This window comes from Triplophysa rosa, linkage group LG13, assembly GCF_024868665.1.
Source record: "Triplophysa rosa linkage group LG13, Trosa_1v2, whole genome shotgun sequence".
NCBI lineage: Eukaryota > Metazoa > Chordata > Actinopteri > Cypriniformes > Nemacheilidae > Triplophysa > Triplophysa rosa.
This window is the reverse complement of record NC_079902.1, coordinates 18823012-18841237: the sequence shown is the minus strand read 5'-3', so window position 1 is coordinate 18841237 and position 18226 is coordinate 18823012. Positions and strand designations below refer to the sequence as shown.

General features: G+C 37.2%; 1 protein-coding gene across 7 annotated transcripts in view; it reads left to right on the top strand.

The window, feature by feature from the left end:
* The window catches only part of rapgef2b (Rap guanine nucleotide exchange factor 2b), an 89242-nt gene that overhangs the window by 32890 nt on the left and 38126 nt on the right, over positions 1–18226 (top strand). For 4 of the 7 annotated variants that reach the window (XM_057349246.1, XM_057349242.1, XM_057349244.1 and 1 more), the window contains exons 5-7: positions 6656–6731; positions 8750–8917; positions 13414–13431. In XM_057349246.1, the coding sequence (XP_057205229.1) occupies positions 6656–6731; positions 8750–8917; positions 13414–13431 (262 nt within the window). Of the gene's footprint in view, positions 1–3432; positions 3703–6455; positions 6572–6655; positions 6732–8749; positions 8918–13413; positions 13432–18226 lie in introns of those variants that run through there. The other 3 variants (XM_057349247.1, XM_057349245.1, XM_057349241.1) reach the window with 3 other exon arrangements.

Genomic DNA, 18226 nt, shown 5'->3' with positions numbered 1-18226 from the left:
TGGTATTGCAACATCTTTTAAGGAAAGACGTTTAATGTATCCTGCAGTAAAGGCGCCAAGATTGATGAAGCAATCTTCGGTAAAATGACGCGCGCAAAGTAAAACGTTCGGTTTATACTCCTTTGGTGTCGTTTGAAAAATAAATAGTAACCATTTTTTCCTCAGAAGTTCTTCCTTTGGTAGTGAAAATAAGACTGACTTAGTTTCACTACATAGAACACCGCTTCTCTTAGACATGATGCACACGTCACGAACGAGCTAGTACAGTGTTTGGGGAGGAGAGAGTTAAGTTTTCGCAGTCAGTAGGCGGGGATTTTTCTAGTGACGTAGGTACATTGTGGTTAAAGATTCGGACAGGTCATGGCTTGTTCGCGTGATTCAGAGTCGATTACCTTTTTTATAAGCTAATAACTTTGTTATTCGTTCACCTTCGGATTTACAACTTGGCAGATTGCTTACATTCAAACACGGCAAAATTAAACACTTCATGAAATGTATTTTTTATGATCTCGAGGAATGTACTCTTTAAGCTTTAATCTTTTCTCTCCCTTAAACGAACAGTTCACCCAAAAATAAAAATTTGTTTACTCGCCCTCGAGTTGTTCCAAATCTGTATACATTTCTTTGTTCTGAATAATGAACACAGAGAAAGATATTTGGAAGAACGCTTGTAACCAAACAGTTCTTGGCCGCTATTGACTACCATAGAAGGAAAAATGACAATAGTAGTCAAACGTGGCCCAGAACTGTTTGCATTGCTATATTTTTCAAAATATCTTCTTTTGGTGGCCGAGTACTGTTTGGTTAAAAGCATTCTTCTAAATATCTTTCTCTGCGTTCATCAGAACAAAGAAATTTATACAGATCTCGAGGATGAGTAACTGAAGACAGAGTTTTCATTTTTGGGTGAACTGTTCCTTTAAAGAGACCTCATTACTAAATCAAAATAAGGAATAATGATGCAAAAGCAGCGCTGTATAGATATTCCTAGTTAAATGTTGTACATACACGTACACGTGTGCACAAAGCTTTTGAACAGTAGCAAGAAAATGGAAGAAACACTTTAGACTAGATGGAATTTAAAATGCTGGAGAAAAACACTTCGCAGAGATGCTCTCCATTTGGCTTGCAGTGGGAATATGTCATCTTATCACCATGGCAATAAGAGAAGCACATCTCTCCTCTCTCTCAGGTTTATTTGGTTTCACGGCGAGAGAGCTGTGATGTGTGTCTCCTGTAATAGACTGTGACTCAGGCGTTCACTGAATAAAAACCAACAGGACAGCAGTGCTCTTAAACAGAGGTGCGTCTTGGTAGAGCGCTCACAGACGGTCATTTCTTTCCCAAGAGGCACCACTGCAGGCCTGTGTACTGCTTTTTACCTGAAATGCATCAGCTCTGCAATAACATCTTATTAAATTTCTGTATCATGTGACATGCATTATTTTTATTACCATTTCAAATGAAACAATTTGTAACAAAAGCTCTCTCGATGCAGTTCGGTGAAACGCTGATATTTTCATCGCACCTGAAACTCTCTCTCTCTGCAGAATGCAATGTAATTACCATCATTAAATCTGTAATGGTTTGTGAAGTGCTGGCAGGAGTCAGAGTTGAGTTTGAGATGGCATTTGAATATGGCAGCGCTGGTTGCACCTGGTATCTCCTCTGCAAGGGCTTATGTAACAAGGAGAGCTGTTGAACTTTGTATTACAGGCTTATTCAACACGGGTTTGTATTGTTACAAATTTTGTTAAATCTGATCCTTTAATAGCTTCATTGTGCTTTGCATTTAATATTTCCGAACACAAGGCTCGGAAAAACATCAACCACAGTTCCTAGAAGCATTACTTCACCCTGTAAAAGGTGAAATGGCACAGTGGTGGTTTGTTTGCTCTGACTATCGCTGCTGTCCTTCTGAAACCTCGTATCTCTATATTTTGTGATTTTTATTTTGTGCCGTAAATCATTCACTCTTTATGTTTGTCACTGGGTTTTTCAGATATCTAACCAATAAAAAATGTTAAAAAGTGCTTGTCAACTTTGACAACACAGTATTTAATCGTTTAAAAAGTATTAATGATTTATGGCACAAAATCAAAATCACGAAATATAGACAGACGAGGTTTCAGGAGGACAGCGACGATATGATACTTCTGATGTGTGTATTCCCCGGTACTGTACCATGGTTATTACAGAGCACTTCATAGAATACTATGGTATTTTGATAGAAGCTACTATCTGACAGATAAATAGGGACAATCGGAAAGTTGGGTCAGGTTATAAATATTATCACATTGGCTCATGAATATTAATCAAATGAAAAAACCTTTATCCTGTAAGTGAAAGGCAGGTTAGTCGGTGGCAGAGGTGGACAGTACTTGAGTATACAATTTTCAAGTATCTGTACTTTTTCAAAGTATATATTTTGGAAAAAATTTACTTCACTACATTATATATCATACGTTTTACTCTATTCCATTTAATAAAAATAAATTCTATACATTTTGTTTTGAGTAAAATAGTGAAGTACTTGATTTTCAATGTACTTAAGTATTAAAGGTAAAAAAATCTATGTTTATTTATGAAAATTTGTGGAGTAAAAAGTATGATATATGTTTATAATGTAGTGAAGTGAAGCGTTCCAAAACATTCCGAGAAAGTATAGATCATTGAAAATGTACTTGAGAGTAAAAATAATTCACTACTGTCCACCTCTGGTGGGGGGGTTACCATCGTAGGAAATGCATTTTAAGCTCTTTTCTCTTTTCGTTTTATTGTAATTGAATTAAAATTAGTAACCGAATTCTCAGTTTACTTTTTATTTAGCTGTTGAACAAACTTTTTCCTAAAACGCATGTTTAACTTTTACACCCTTTTTTCTTTTACTGTTTCACAGCTTATAATGTTTGCATGTTGACCATATGCATAGGAACTATCTACAGGGTGGTTTTCCCATGTGTTCCTTCCTTTCTGCCCTGAAGCGTTTCGCATTGCATGTTCTTCGTGAGAATATAATCTGTGGCATGGCATCTGATAGATGACTGTCTCAGAAATTGCGAGTCACCTCTCTGCATGTATCAACATGCCCTGTATGTTTTTCAGTCACAACATTTTTTCAGATTTGCATGCCAATCCCCAGCCAAAAGCTCGCTTAAACCTACAAGCTTGTTTTAATTTTATGAGCATTTTTTAATATTTATGATTTATGTTTTTGCACATATAATCAAATCCACTGTATATGAGTCTATGCTTATCTTTACTTTCGATCGGTTTGTCTGCATTTGATTCTGCATGGGTCTCTCATCACTGCATGTCTTTACTGTGGGTTGTGAGGTCACATTGTTTGTGTGTAGAGGTCAGACCCTCCCTCTCGGCTCAACAGGAAGTAAGAGTCTGGCAGGAATGTTGGCTTCAGTCGATCACCCCTAACTCTGAGTGGCAAGAACACACATTCCCCAGCGCTTACACACACACACACACACTCGTAAGATGAAGGCGGTGGAGCTGTCAGTACGCAGTGCTTTCAGTCTAGTGTTTGGGGTGAAGTTGGATTATCATGTTGTGTTGGCAATATCACGTTGGTGTTTAGTGTGGTAGCAAGGCGTGTGTGTGAATATTGAGTGAAGACCTTGGACACACTTGAGGATTGTTTGTGGATTTTATGTGATATATTTTGTAGCAATATCTCCTTACCCTCAGGTAAAGTATTTTTTCTATTTGTTACATTATTTATATTACATATTTTAAAGGTGTATTGTATATTAAGTACAGCTCATCGTTTAATTGTTTAGACGTGATGACTGATTTGCACAGCTGACAACACAGAGGAGAGACGGGCAAGTTGTCACACTTTTTACTCCAGCGAATGTTTCTCGATATATGTTTGTATTCTTATACATTGAATTTGTTATTAACACATACCTTAAAGTCTTGGCTGGAAAAAAGCTATTGAACATTCTTCACCATTGTTGTGTAGTAAAAGCAGTGGGGCATGTTGTAAGTTGTCACATTAAAACAAGTCTAATAAATGTATTTTAGTCAAATGTAAACAGTAAAACTGAAGCGTCAAAAAAGTTAAAAGGTATCATGCAAAAATGTCAAACGACTTTTTTTTTTTACCAACGTTTATGCAAACAAATATTTGGATAAATAATTGCATTTGTTTGACCATTTGTACAATTATGACAACTTCTGTGGTATTTATGAAAAGTTCTCTGTCCTGAATGTTGAAAGTAGTTATAAGTAATCATGCAAGTGTCAAGCTTTACTACTGATGCCTCAGGCGATATTATGCATCGCATCTAATAACAGGTCTGAGTCGCATTAATGTTCCTGAAAAAAAAACGTTTTTCGCAACATTCCATTGCTTTGTGAACGCAGATGTGCGAAGCAGCAAAGCTTTGTAGCGCTCTCCGGAGCGTTGCAATTGAATCCTGTTATTGGTTTATCCATTCGACTATATTTCAGCATGTCCTTAAATCCTCCAGCTCTCAGTCTGGCCTTTGGTACAGACACTTTTCCCATCTGACTTTCCCACCGACCGCACTTGCGTAATACGCCTTTAATCTGTACTGCGCTTAATATGGGGGGTGAAACAGGGTGTCTTATTTACTTTGGAGGCCCATGTGATCTTTGCTTCTGTTGGTACAGACATCAGGAATGTTGTGTAGTATGGAATGTAGGGACCTGCTGGGTGGGTGCGTGATTTTTTTTGCCTTATATTTTAATTCTCTTTTACGCATTGCAGCTTTTTTTTCAAACTGCAGAAATGAAGATTCTTAAATAAATGTGTGTCACATTATAAACAGCGGGTGAGAAATCCAAATCTGAGATTAGTTTTTGGCTGCAAACTACAAGCCACATTTCAACACAGGACTCATTGTGTGTGGCCTTGCATTGAGGAGCAGTGTGTGTAAATGGTGTCCCACCTGTTTGTTTAACTATCATTTGTTACTATATCTGCCAACTGCAACACAACAGTACCCCGAATGGTTTAAAATAGTGATTTAAAGGACACTAGTAGTGAGCAAATTTGAACTATTTTGCCATTTTCTGTTCTGGCACATCGCATACTACAAGTGCATGTTTAATATACTATACTTTAAATACAGTATTAGTGGTATTTATTTATGCTAATAAATTTGTAAGGAAATCAAACAAATAAGGGCTGTCAAACGATTAATAGTGATTAATCGCATCCAGAATAAAAGTTTGTGTTTACAAAATATATGTCTGTGTACTGTGCATATTAATTTTGTATTTATAAACACATACACATACATGTAGCCTATACATATTCACATGTATTTATTTATATTTATCAATCATTTAAATGATATAATAATGTTTTTCATTTTTATATTTTATTTTTTTCTTAAATATATATATGTATGTGTATGTTTTTATGAATACATAATTAATATGCACAGTACACAGACATACATATATTATGTAAACACAGACTTTTATTCTGGCAGCCCTATAAAAATACATACAAATGTGGAATTGTATTTCATGTGTTTTGGGGGGAGGGGTGCCAGTGAAGGGGTATATTTAACAGTTTTAAATATACTTGGAGGTTTTGCTGACCTCTCCCCTAGTTCCTCTGGATCTCTTTCTGTGTATGTGTGTATGTAAGTGTGTTGTCACCTTTGGACCAAAGTGACACCGGGAAGCTCATTTGGCTCAAAAAAGTGCTTTGCAAGCACCTGTAATGATAAATGAACAAGCTAGGTTAAATGTATGTGTAATTTCTGCAGCACAAAACAGAATATATCCCACTGTTTTCCATTGTTCAAACAAGTAATTAGATAATAGTTTGTTATTATCTTTTTAGTATATATTAGTAGTTTATTTTTATGACATTACTAGTTCTTTATATGTAAGAAAGATGGCTAAAGATAAAAGAAAGGGATGATAGTGCGCTTAAATTCTGTCGTCATTAATTCACTTCAATGTCATTCAAAACCTGTATGTGACTCTTTCTCCTGTGGAACACAAAAGAAGATATTTTGAAGAATGTCTCAGGGTTTGTGTCTATTTAATGGAAGTCAATGGGGACTGGTGTTGTTTGGATACAAACGTTCTTGAAAATGTCTTCTTTTGTGTTCTGCGCAAGAAGGTCATACAGGTTCGGAATGACATGAAGGTAAGTAAATGAAAGAATTTTCATTTTTTGGGTGAACTATCCCTTAAAGATCAGGAAGTGTCGCAAGGCAAACTTTGTGGCTGCATGGTCACCATGCTTTTTGCCAGTCCACGTCTTCCATTTTCTATTACTATCTTAAGGCATATATATAAACGTCCAAATTATAAATAAAAGTCCACTATATGAAGTCCACATTTGCCTCCATCCTGCATGGAACTTTACCTCACTTTCCATGGACCCCTCCCTATATTTTTATTACTGACTTCTTTTCAGTGTAGTCACTTACACACTGTACTTCTTTCAGTATTGTGTGATGTCATCCGGTGGACTTTTCCAGCCCGGTCGTAGTTTCTTTCCCAGTGGAATCTTACTTCTAGGCCATGAACACTACCGCGAGTGTGCGGATATGAGGCTCGGATTGTAAGCGTGCTTTCATTCCCACGGAATCTCAGAATTCTGTAATTGGCCGGGGGGTTTAAAACATTTCTGTTTCTTCTTCTCTAGTTTTGGGAAGAGGTCGGCAGGGAGCTTACGCCGTGGATGCGAGTGCATCGTCCTGGAACCATCAGAGATGATTGTGGTGAGTACATTTGGACCAGATCGTCACTATTTTCTGTATTTTTGAGTTGCTGCCTACACTGTAAAAATAATCCTGTAAAAAACAGATAAAGTACTGGCAGAAAATTACCAGTACATTTTCCTTTATTTTACGGACATTTCCATTAATGCTAAAATGCAATTTAACGCAGTGCAAAATGTAAAATACAGGTAAAACAACTGTAAAAATGAATATGGAAAATTCCTTCATATAAATTCAGTATATTGTGCCCTATTTTTACAGATTTGTTGTAGAGTGTATGTAGTACAGTCCAGTTTGGTTACTTTAAAGGTTCATTTTCGTTAGAAATGTTTCAGTAGGCAGCACAGTCAATTTTGGAAAATAGCTTGCTGTATATATTTTCATTTTTTGTTCTTGTAAATGACGATTTAATTTTCCACATACCCTCTTTTGAATTAGCCTCCTTGTTTGGGTTTTGCCATGACGAAATTTTGTGGATTTACTCCACTTAAATTACTCCATTTACCACTCTCCTTGCCAGAAAAATAAATGACCGGAACCCAAACCATTTCGCTTGTCCTATATTCTGCAAAGCCAACTCATACGAATATACATCACTTATATAAGTACAGCGAAACCTCGCATATCTAAATTCACAGCCTTAGATTTGGTTAAGCTTTTAAGGCAGTGGAAACGTGCCCGCACGTGACGACATCCGCACGGGTCCCTGTACGTGTGACACCATACGTTAAATCTCAGGTTTGGGCGATGGCCGTTATCTTCAGCGGATCGTCGTGCCCACATTGGTAAGTCGTCTGTTATTACTGGCCAGATCTGCCCTGTAATTATGGGCAGAGGCAGGATATAGATACTGCACTCTCGCTCTCTCACACAGCCCAATATATTCCCACCGCTCGCCGGCAGTTGCCATAGCAGCGGTTGGTACGGCAGCGAGAGATTTGATGTGTAATCCCAAAGGCAGAGTGGGTGTGAAATGTGAGGCTGCAGCAAAATAAGAAGAGGTGGCGGAAGAAAGAGATAATCGTGTCACTTTATGTGGTGTAATTTCAGCGTGGCCAACTCTTTTGTATGCGCCTCACAGCCGTGGCGTGTTTGATGATCGTGTGGCGTTTCGGCTCGTCTTGCGTGCATGCCGAGCAGCAGCGTGGTCACATGGCACAGGCTGTCAGACTTGAAAGGGGCTGTGCCAGTGCATTGCATGTAACTGATGTTACAGAAACTGAATATACACGTGATGTGGAGCATTTCACCTAAAAATGAAAATTCTGTCATTTACTAAGTTGTAACTTTGTAATATTCTACCTAACGTTGTCTTTTGTGAAGAAAGTCATACAGGTTTGGAAAGACATGAGGGTGAGCAAAGGATGACAGAATTTACAATTTTGAGTGAACTGTTCCTTTAAGATTAAAGAGACAGTTCATCACAATTTTTTTTAAATTATTAATTCACCCTCATGTCGTTGAAAATCTGTAAATGACTCTTTCTTCCATGAAACACAAAAGACGATATTTTGAGAAATGCCTCAGAGGTTTTTTGTCCATACAATAATGTTGTTGGGTACCAACGTTCTTCAAAATATGTTCTTGTGTGTTCTCCAAAAGAAAGAAAGTTAAATGACATGAGTGTGAGTAAATAATGACAGAATGATCATTTTTGGGTGAAATATCCACGTTTAAATAATGAGTTGGATGAATTATGTCACTCATTTTGATAGCTAGGTTTTCCTCAATTTTAATACATGATTCAATACAGTTTAAATGTAGCACGTGCACATACAGAAACATTCCAAACCAAGAGTCCTCGCAAGCTTGCATCCTTTTCTAATCTTCGGACGCCGCGTTTCCCTCCAGTTGTGCATCTCTCTTTGACGTAGGCGTTTGATGCTCGGCCCCCCCACACACACACAGACAGGCTCACACACCCACTGCTATTTTTACACAGCAGCAGCGAAAGGGGGTGGGAGGGTGGTGGTGAGGAGAGAGAGAGCGTCTCACTCGGTTCCTCTCCTCCTGCGCAGGTGGACTATATGGATGAGAATGAGGAGTATTTTCAGCGACAGGCATCGCACCGGCAGTCCCGACGAAGGTTTCGCAAGATCAACCAGAAGGGAGAGCGGCAGACCATCATCGATACGGTCGACCCCTATCCGACTGGCAAGCCGCCCATAGGACGGGGATACCATACGGTCAGTCACATTCCTCAAACTTTACCTGTACAGCTTCTTCTTTAAATGTAGCTCCTCCCCCTGTATGATTGACAGTTTTTCGCACCTGTTTGGCTTTTGATGTCGTGTTTGTTTGTGCACTGGTTAATGGTCATTCCAAATGCTTGTTTGTCCCGTGTAACACGTTACGTGTGCTTAGGGGTGGACGGTATGACTATTGGTTAAAATAAGTATTTGTAGTAAAAATTATTGCAGTATGTTGTGTTGTTGCTTGGCAGCCATAAACAACTGGGCTGTATTGTGCATTGGGTTAAACAACACTGCCTAATAATAATTTCCTCTTCCACATGTAAATAAAGGACATAAACATTTATGCACAGTCTGTGATTATTATTTTTTTGTTTGTTTTAACTGTTGTAAAACAATGCTTATTTATCGTAAGGGCTGTCAGTACTGTCCTGCATATGCATGATGCTGACCGCCATGACAAAATATCAGTTTTCACATTGACCCATTATTTCATTAGCAGGACCTCGCATAGATCTCACAATATATAATGTCACATTTGGGATGTCTCGTATAAAAGTCTTCACCCTCATATAACCCTATTTGTCAGGACCTCTGTCTTTTCTCTGTGTATATGGCCATGAAAGTTTCGCAACAGCATTATTTTAAGCTTTAGATTACAGAAAATCTACCTGGAAGTCTGTTCTTTGTGGTAACCACTTCTCTATTCTCAAATTACCAGTGTGGAAGGAACAAGATTTAATTCCTCTTCACGTTTAGATAAACGTCTCTCTGTCTCGTCCTGATTCCACCTTTTGCGGTGTTTTAGTGATTCTGTTTCGGATACGTATTCTAAAAATATAAACCGTGTAAGCGCTGAGGTAAAGTACAGTAATGCACTAACAAAGGAAGCCTTTTGTGTATCTTCATTTGAACAAACTCGGGAACAATTTGACATGCAACAGATGTTGTCAGCAGAGCGAACGTTTTAATGTTGAATTCTGATTGTGAAATGCTGTTTTCTTTTCTGTCTGATTGATCATTTTTAAAGGTGTCATATGGCGCTAATACGTGTTTTTCTGTGTCTTTGGTGTGTTCTAAGTTGTCCATGCATGCATTAGACACGTGAAATTGCAAGTAAGGTGGGCGTACCTGTCAGTACAATTGCTTTGGAACCTGATGTTCAAAATATGGCGTTACATTTCCGTCACACGCTTGCAGTATTTGACCAATCACTACGCACTGGTTAACTGGCCAATCATAGCACACCTCGCTTTTCAGAGCCATGAGCTTTGTAAAAAATCTGTGCGTTTCAGAGAGGCAGGGCAAAGAGGAGACACAAAAACATGCACGGTATGTGGAAAATACAGCGTTTTTTAAACCTTAAATCGTGTATACACATTGCATTACATCTAAAACAAACGATAATATTCGTTTTAGCCGTGTCATATGACCCCTTTAATGACTGTATCTGTACCATTTTATTACCTGACGGTTATTTATTCTAGCATATTCAATATTGGTAGCTTTGTTTGTTTTAAATTTGGCCGGATCCTTTCCTTCTCAATGTGTTTGAATTCGTTATAAACAATAAAAAGGAGCTTTAAGAGGTCATATCACCAGGAATTAAAATAGTTTTTACTGTAAATCATACTGCAACATAAGAGCTTAAAGGGATAGTTTACCCCCCAAAAAAATTCTGTCATCATTTACTCACCTTCTTGTCATTTCAAACCTGTATGACTCTCTTTATTCTGTTGAACACAAAAGAGGATATTTTGAAGAATGTTGGTAACCGAACTTCGGCAGTAGCCATTGACTTGCATTGGTTTTGTGTCCATACAATAGACGTGAATGGGTACCGCCATTGTTTGGTTGCCAACATTCTTCAAAATATCTTCTTTTGTGTTCTGCAGAAATAAGAAAGTCATACAGGTTTAAAATGACGAGGGTAAGTAAAACAAAAAAGTCCCATCAGAGTCCAAAAAAAGCCTTTTTAAGCTTGCAGACAGTAGGCTAGGAGAATGAAATTCTTGTTGCTCACATTCAGAGGTGGAATTTCTTAAAGTCATTGGTCTGTTTAATTTTAATCATCAAAGAGAGAAAGGAAAATGGTCATGAAAAACTAATTTATGACAGTTTGGACAGAAAAAAGCTTTATAAAGTTGAGAAAAAAGGACAAAAAAAGACTGATATGACCCCTTTAAAGTTTTAAATCCTTTCACAGTTGGTAAAGCGAACGAGAAACAGAAGCTTGTTTCAGATTCAGTAAACCAAATTTAGGTTTAAAACCTTGTTTTGCATTTCACACATTGCCAATGGAATTTTCAGAATTTCACTGTAACATAATGCTCTTGCTTTTGCACTAATAGACAAAAATCAGCATGGCAACTTTGTTTAATTTTAATTGCAAGCTGTTACCCTTCTGCTTATATTTCCTTTCCTTCGAGCTGCTCCTATTCTCTCTTAAATGTTATTTGTGCCTACATACAGTAGCAGCAACGTCTCGTACTGTTTATGCTTGTATGTGGAGGCTTTCATTGTCATATTCCATTATATTTATTCATTGTTGTGCCTGTGGTGGATGTTGTATGATCTCTCTGTAGGTGTTAGCTGTTGTTGTGCGCCTATTGTCAGTGCATTTTGTTTGCTTGAGATGTGCTGGCATTTACGCGCTCGGTTCCCACAGTGCTGCTGGTTAAAATGAGGATGCACTGCAATGTTAGCGGAATAGGACAGAGAGAGATATTGATTGGATAATAAAATGTGGGCATTTCGGACATGAACGTAAGTTTGCAGGCTGCTTATGACTTACGAATAATGCGTGATCACAACAGGAACCGGTATAAAAACAAATAAAGTCAATTTTGAGTTGGATGGCTGGCTTGTCTTTGCATCGTAAAGAGAAAACGAAAAACAAGAATCCTGCAAAATCTTCCTCAGATTGGACAGCAAGACTCTGCTTTCATAACTTTTCTTTAGGGCGTTGGTCGTTTTTTCTCCACAGATGTTTCAGAGGTTCAAAGCTGGACCCTCACGTAGACGCATTGTTGATTTCCCCCCAAATACCTTCTCTCGTTCATTCCCAGCATTCCTTCTGTTCCCGAGGGAGAGGAGCGAGTGTTCCCTCAACTTGTTTGGGAATTCTTACTTTGTTTTGTACAGCAAAATGCATCAAGCAAAATTGCGGTGGATTGTTTCTCCCTTGAGATACATTACAAGGAGATGGCACAAAATTATTCCCACCATCTTTCCCAAACCGCTTACTGTGTTGTTGTTATGATCCGTTGGATGAGATCTGAACACTGGTTTTGTTCTCAGATCAGTGGTGGTAGGCTGTGGAAGTTCAGAACAGCGTCTTCGAGTACAACCGCAGAGAATTGGATGTTAAGCTGATGGGTTTTCCAGCTAATCCTGACGTTTTTGAGAGCACCTCCATCGTGGGATTTTAATAAGCGCTCGGATATAGCCAAAGGTGAAAACTTGGTTTAAGTAGGACATGGCGTATATTAGCTTTTGTTATCTCAGGTAGTCTTGTAGATTTGAAGTCCAGATTCCTATTAACTGAATGGGTTTGCTCTGCGTTGTCTTAAAGGGACAGTTCACCCCAAAATAATTGTCATTTATTCAGCCTCATGTTGTTTAAAACCTTTGTATGACTCTTTCTTTTGTGGAACACAAATTTTTTTTTTTGAGAAATGTATCAGTGGTTTTACATCCATACAATGGAAGTCAATGGGGTCCATTGTTGTTTGGTTACCAACATTCTTCAAAATATCTTCTTTTGTGTTCTACAGAAGAATTACATTCAACACAGCAGAGAAAAGCTGTCAGGAAACTTAAAGTTGTCTTTAAATGTGTCAGTGTATCAACAGAATGAGTTAGCTGAAGATAGACAGTCAAAACTCTATGGTTTACACAAGCTGTGAATAGTGACCGATTTGTTTTTTGGCGAGCACTGGGCACCATTTTCTCTCTCTATCAATCTTCCTCTCCGCTACTGTGGGGCTGCTGGTCTTTTAATGATCACGAATCCCTCGCTCAGTTGAATAAATACCAGCTTTTCTTTCTTTCTTTCTTTCTTTCTTTCTTTCTTTCTTTCTTTCTTTCTTTCTTTCTTTCTTTCTTTCTTTCTTTCTTTCTTTCTTTCTTTCTTTCTTTCTTTCTTTCACGTCTTGATCAACAAAACAACCTGCATTAAACATCATCGTCTGCACTTTTCTGTTTGGTTGCATAATATCTGTTCACCTGAAATCTTCAACTTCCCTTTTTAAGCTTTTTGTTTTAGCATCCAGTTCATGTTTCTCGTGTGTGTGTGTGTCTCTGTGCGCTAGCCTCTGTTGTTTGGTTTTTTGATAGCTGCTGAGCTTTTTATAAGCGACGTGTCCCTCTGTTCTTCCCGTAGTATGACTTGCAAAGTGCTTCCTAACCAGGTTTCTGCTCCTCAGTACCTCAGTCTGATATTAACTCTCGTCTCCTCTGCTTCTCTCCTCATCCCGGCCGCTCTGCAGGAATGCGTTAAGGCTCAGGTATCGTATTTATTCACTGTTTATGTGTGCATGTCACTTCCTGTTTAGCTGTGATTTTATTAATTGAACTCGTTTGTGGGGTGGTATGTATATTGTATGGGCGCGGGGGGTGTATGTGAGCCTAAAATCTTGTGATTGCAGCAGTATGGTTTATTTGTGTGGATGTGTCTGTGTGTGTGTATAAGATGGAAAATCAATGTTTTGCTCCTACACTGATGTGGTTGTTGGCTTGTTGCTATACAGCAGTCTAACTTCTTAGATTTAGAGCGTAATGTCTGATCAATAGTAAGACAAAATAGATTTTCACATTTTCAAGGTGTGTATAAGTGATGCTTGCCTGTGGAAAAGCTGTCGCTGTGATGCTGGAGTGTTTTGGGTGGTTGCCATGGTGTTGCTATGCAGGTGCTAACATGTTCAGAGTTGATTTTAGCACCTTGCTATGCGACGGCTAAGGTGTTTTGCATTGTTTTTGGCATTGCGAGGTGTATTTTAGCAAAAATTGTCTTGCTTATTATTATCATTAATTAATATGATTCATAAAAGCGCTTCTTCTTAAAGCATTACACAAAAATAATAATTATGTCATCATTTTTTATTTACCCTCATGTCATTTAAAATCTCTATATGACTTTTTCTTCTGTGGAACACAAAAGAAGATATTCTGAGAAATGTGTCTGTGGTTATGTGTCCATACAATGGAAGTCAATGTGTTGTTTGGTTACAAACGTTCTTCAAAATATCTTCAAGTCACACACATGTAATGACATGATGAAATATTTTTGAATTGTCCCTTTAACAATCCGCACATTATTCTGGTGTCACAACTGTGGAACAAATGATGACAAACTGTGCCATGCAGAATGATAACAATGGCAATTTAGTGAGATCTTAATTGTGTAATACTAGCAAGACTGCGGTTACAAGAGGTACAAATAAGATGTTCACGTGTTAATGTTGTGCGTGTGTGTTGACGTGTTATTTGACACCCCGGGCCTGATGTGCGCTGCTGATGGGAAGAGTTAGCAGCCGCTGAGCCGATACCTGTTTTGCGGTAATTAGATTCAGCGAGGAGTGAAGCGAAGCGATTGGAAGATGGAGAGATGGAGAGCGTGATGGTGTGTGTTAAAAAATGGAAAGGAGTGAGAGAGTCTTGTCAGGTGTTCTTGTGAAGAGTCAGCTCTATTTTTAGATCCGTCCTAAGAGATTGCTGCTACACCATCCGCCTGCACCGAGACACAAAGCCCTTGCCTACACTTAAAAAGATTTGTGCAATCACAAACACACACAAACAAACTCACATGCATGCTGTAAGAAAAAAGGGTAAGGAAGGCATTTTATATTATGATTCTCAGGAACGGTTTACAAATTCAACCAGAAGAAATTCTGTCATCACTTATAAGTCATCCTCAGATTGATCTAGACATGGGCCGGTATTTGGTGGTATGATAACCTTAAGCAACAAATATCACAGTATTTATTGTGGTATTGCAATCACGTCAATAAAATGTGTTATTTTCAAATGTCTGCATATACAAACAACAACTTTTTAACTGCACACAATACATTTTATTTTAAAGCAACATATAAAACATGTTTTTCAGGTCAAAATAAAAAAGGTTGAATTACAAAATTCATTCAACAAAATGTAGGCCTATTTTTGTAATATATTGTATATTAAACGTAAACATCAAACATTGAATTACACAATTTAATGATTTAATTAATTGTGTGTAAACACAGCTCATATCTTAGAAATGGTATCACAGAAAATATTGGTGGTTTTGAAACCTTGACTTTCAAATCTCGGTATACCCGGTAACCGGCCCATGCCTGATCCAAACCCAATGACTTTATATTGCTTTAGAGAAATGAAACATTTTTTTTTCAAATTTTCTTCAAAGCCTTTATGTTTCTCTATTGCTTGACACATTGGAGATGCTAAACTGGCCATTAGCATAAACTGCAGTGGATGGTTATCCCATCAGATCCGTCAGAGCTGTTATGACAGTCATGAGAGAGTTGATGGTTTAAGCCGCAAGAACATTTCAGTTTGTAGATAACTGTGAGGTTTTGAGTCCAGATGGACAGCTGTCAGTCAGGAGATCTACCTTGCAAATATATTGCAGTCCTTGTTAATTGAACTGTGATTTTGTACCAGCTTAGTCTTCACATTCTCTCTTTCTCTCATAGAAAAGTCTTCAGCATTTGTGTTATAGATTACCATACATGTAATACCATGTTATAGTTTAACCAGTAGGATGTGAAGTCCTTTCCCGTGATCTTTCAGGGATACACTTTAACTTGTACATCTGTAACTTTCTTTGCTTACCAGGATTTGCAAGAGAAGTCTATTAAGTTAGGTGGCTCTCGTTTAGCCACGAGTCGAATCGTCAAGGTTTCTTTTTTTAAGCAGAGTTAAAATACAAAGACAATTGATATGCTTAATATTTAACTATTGGATATAAAATTACAAACATAAGTATGATTAGATGACTAAATGTTACTTACCGAGATTTCCGAGGAATGCCGATGGCTGGGTAGACTTGTCGCTGAGGAAAGCAGACATGATGCGCACGTGATCACTTTATCCGCGAATTTTACTCAATTTAATGAGTTGACGTTAAAAACAGAGACAATTGGTAGGAATTACTAAATAAGTTTCAGGTCAAGTAAATAATCCTCAAAGATTTCTATCAGAATTCACCAAAATATGAAGTGTATATTAAAAGTATTATTTGTTAGTTAAATACTTATTTATTTTCATTAAATAAACTTGAATAATATATGTACATTTTAGAAAAATTTACTGTTTGGTTTTTTATCGATTTTTTTAATGTCCCTCTGAAAAAAATCACTTAAATAATTTTAAAAGATTTTTTTAAGTTAATATAGCTGTTTATTTTTGTGACATTTACTAAGCCACTGAATTATTTTTAGAGTGGAGAGTGAACAGCTTTGAAATGGTGCCAGATTATGACAAGGACTGGAAATAGAGCACCATTTTTTGAAAAATACTGCCACAAATTGATTTTTAACAAATAGTTAGCAAATAGTCAAAAATGAAAAATATCCTCTAAATTTACTCACCCCTATATCGTTTCTTCAGGTAGTTCTTCAGAGTCCTTTCTTCAATAATAATATTATTTTAAAATGTTGTAATTCTGAAGCTCGAACTACTGAAATTTAAGGTATATTTGAATTTAGCACTTCCGTATTATTGGGTTTTGGTTCAGTTTTGATAAATAAGCACAAAATATAAATTGTTTCACTTCAGTTTCACTACCTTGAACCACTGAAGTTGTTTAGATAAATTTTATGATAATACTGTTTGTGCTTTTTGAAGTTTCAGAATTTTTACCTTTAACGTTGTCTGTAAAAACCTTTACTTTAGCCTTTTATGTTAAGGACTTGGGATGGTTTCCCTCAGTCACTTTGCTTGTTCGGGTCACTGGCATGCATGCATGTGTATGAACAATAAGTTGCTGGTCGCAGTTCACTTAACAGTAGGGCTAGGAATCGATTCCAAAAAGAATCAATTCCTCGATTCCTAGGTGTTGAGAATGGAAAGTCAATTCCAAAGGTTGGAATCGATTCCATTAAAGGAATCGACTCCTCTTTAAGAGCCTTCATAAGCACAAGCCCCGCCCCTTAGCTGATGTCATTGGTCAACTTATTCACATTAGTTTCTTCTCTAAAACAGTGCAGACTTCAGAAAAAACTGATGGATGAAGTCTAGAGCTGTGGAATGACATAAAATATGCTGCATCCATAAAAGCAAAAGCTTTGTTTGCACACACAATGCAGATATAATTACATGTATCCACACATTTAACAAATCATATCGTGAGTACATTTGCTTTTCAGACTGACTGTAAACGGGCCGTCTTCTCTTACTATCTACCGATGAGCTCAGTATGTGCGGGAAGAGAATTACATGTATATAAAGCACAGTCTCACAACATATTTACTTGGACGTCTCTTTAAAGCTGTTAAAGCTGGACAGAACTTTTTCAACACCTGTCTGCACTACTTGCATTTAACAGTAATATTAATATGCACCGTATTTTTAACAGTATCTGTATTCCTCAAGTATTTTTGTGTACACTGCTGAAACTTTAAAAATAGTCAGTTGACCTGTGCTTTATTTTTGAAAACAGCTAGTAAATTAGATTGCTAATGATATTATTAATGATACATTGGAATCGCAGGACAAGATCGACTTATTTGGTTAAGATATTTTGTTATAGAAACAATAAACAATTAATAAATGTAAAAAGTGACAGCTTAGAAAATTGTATTTCATTAAAAATGTGTGTTTTTTAAATAATAAATAAAAATCTGTAGTAAAACAGGGAATTGAGCAGGAATCAAAAACAGCAGCTAGGAATCCATTCTTTCGATTCCCAAACCAGGAATTGGAATCGGAATCGACTCCAATAATCATAATCGAACATCCCATATTAACAGCCACCAAGGGTACTAACAAGAATTTCTGAATATGACATAAACAGATAGCCTTTTTGAATTTACGAATCTGATTTTGAAAATATGAATTGTGCTGTGCATTTCTAAATTGTGTTTTGTAATTGTATTATTATTGAGATCATTTTGGCTCCATAGATCATGTCAAAAATTAAAATCATAGTGAAATGAATGGTTGAAATCAAACATTGATGCTTGTTTTAGAAATTAGTTTGTGAGACTTTAGCCTGGTTTTCACAGACAGGGTCACATATTTGTTTTTAATGGTTTCCCAAACATTTAAAATCACTGGAACTAGAAACAGTGAATTCAG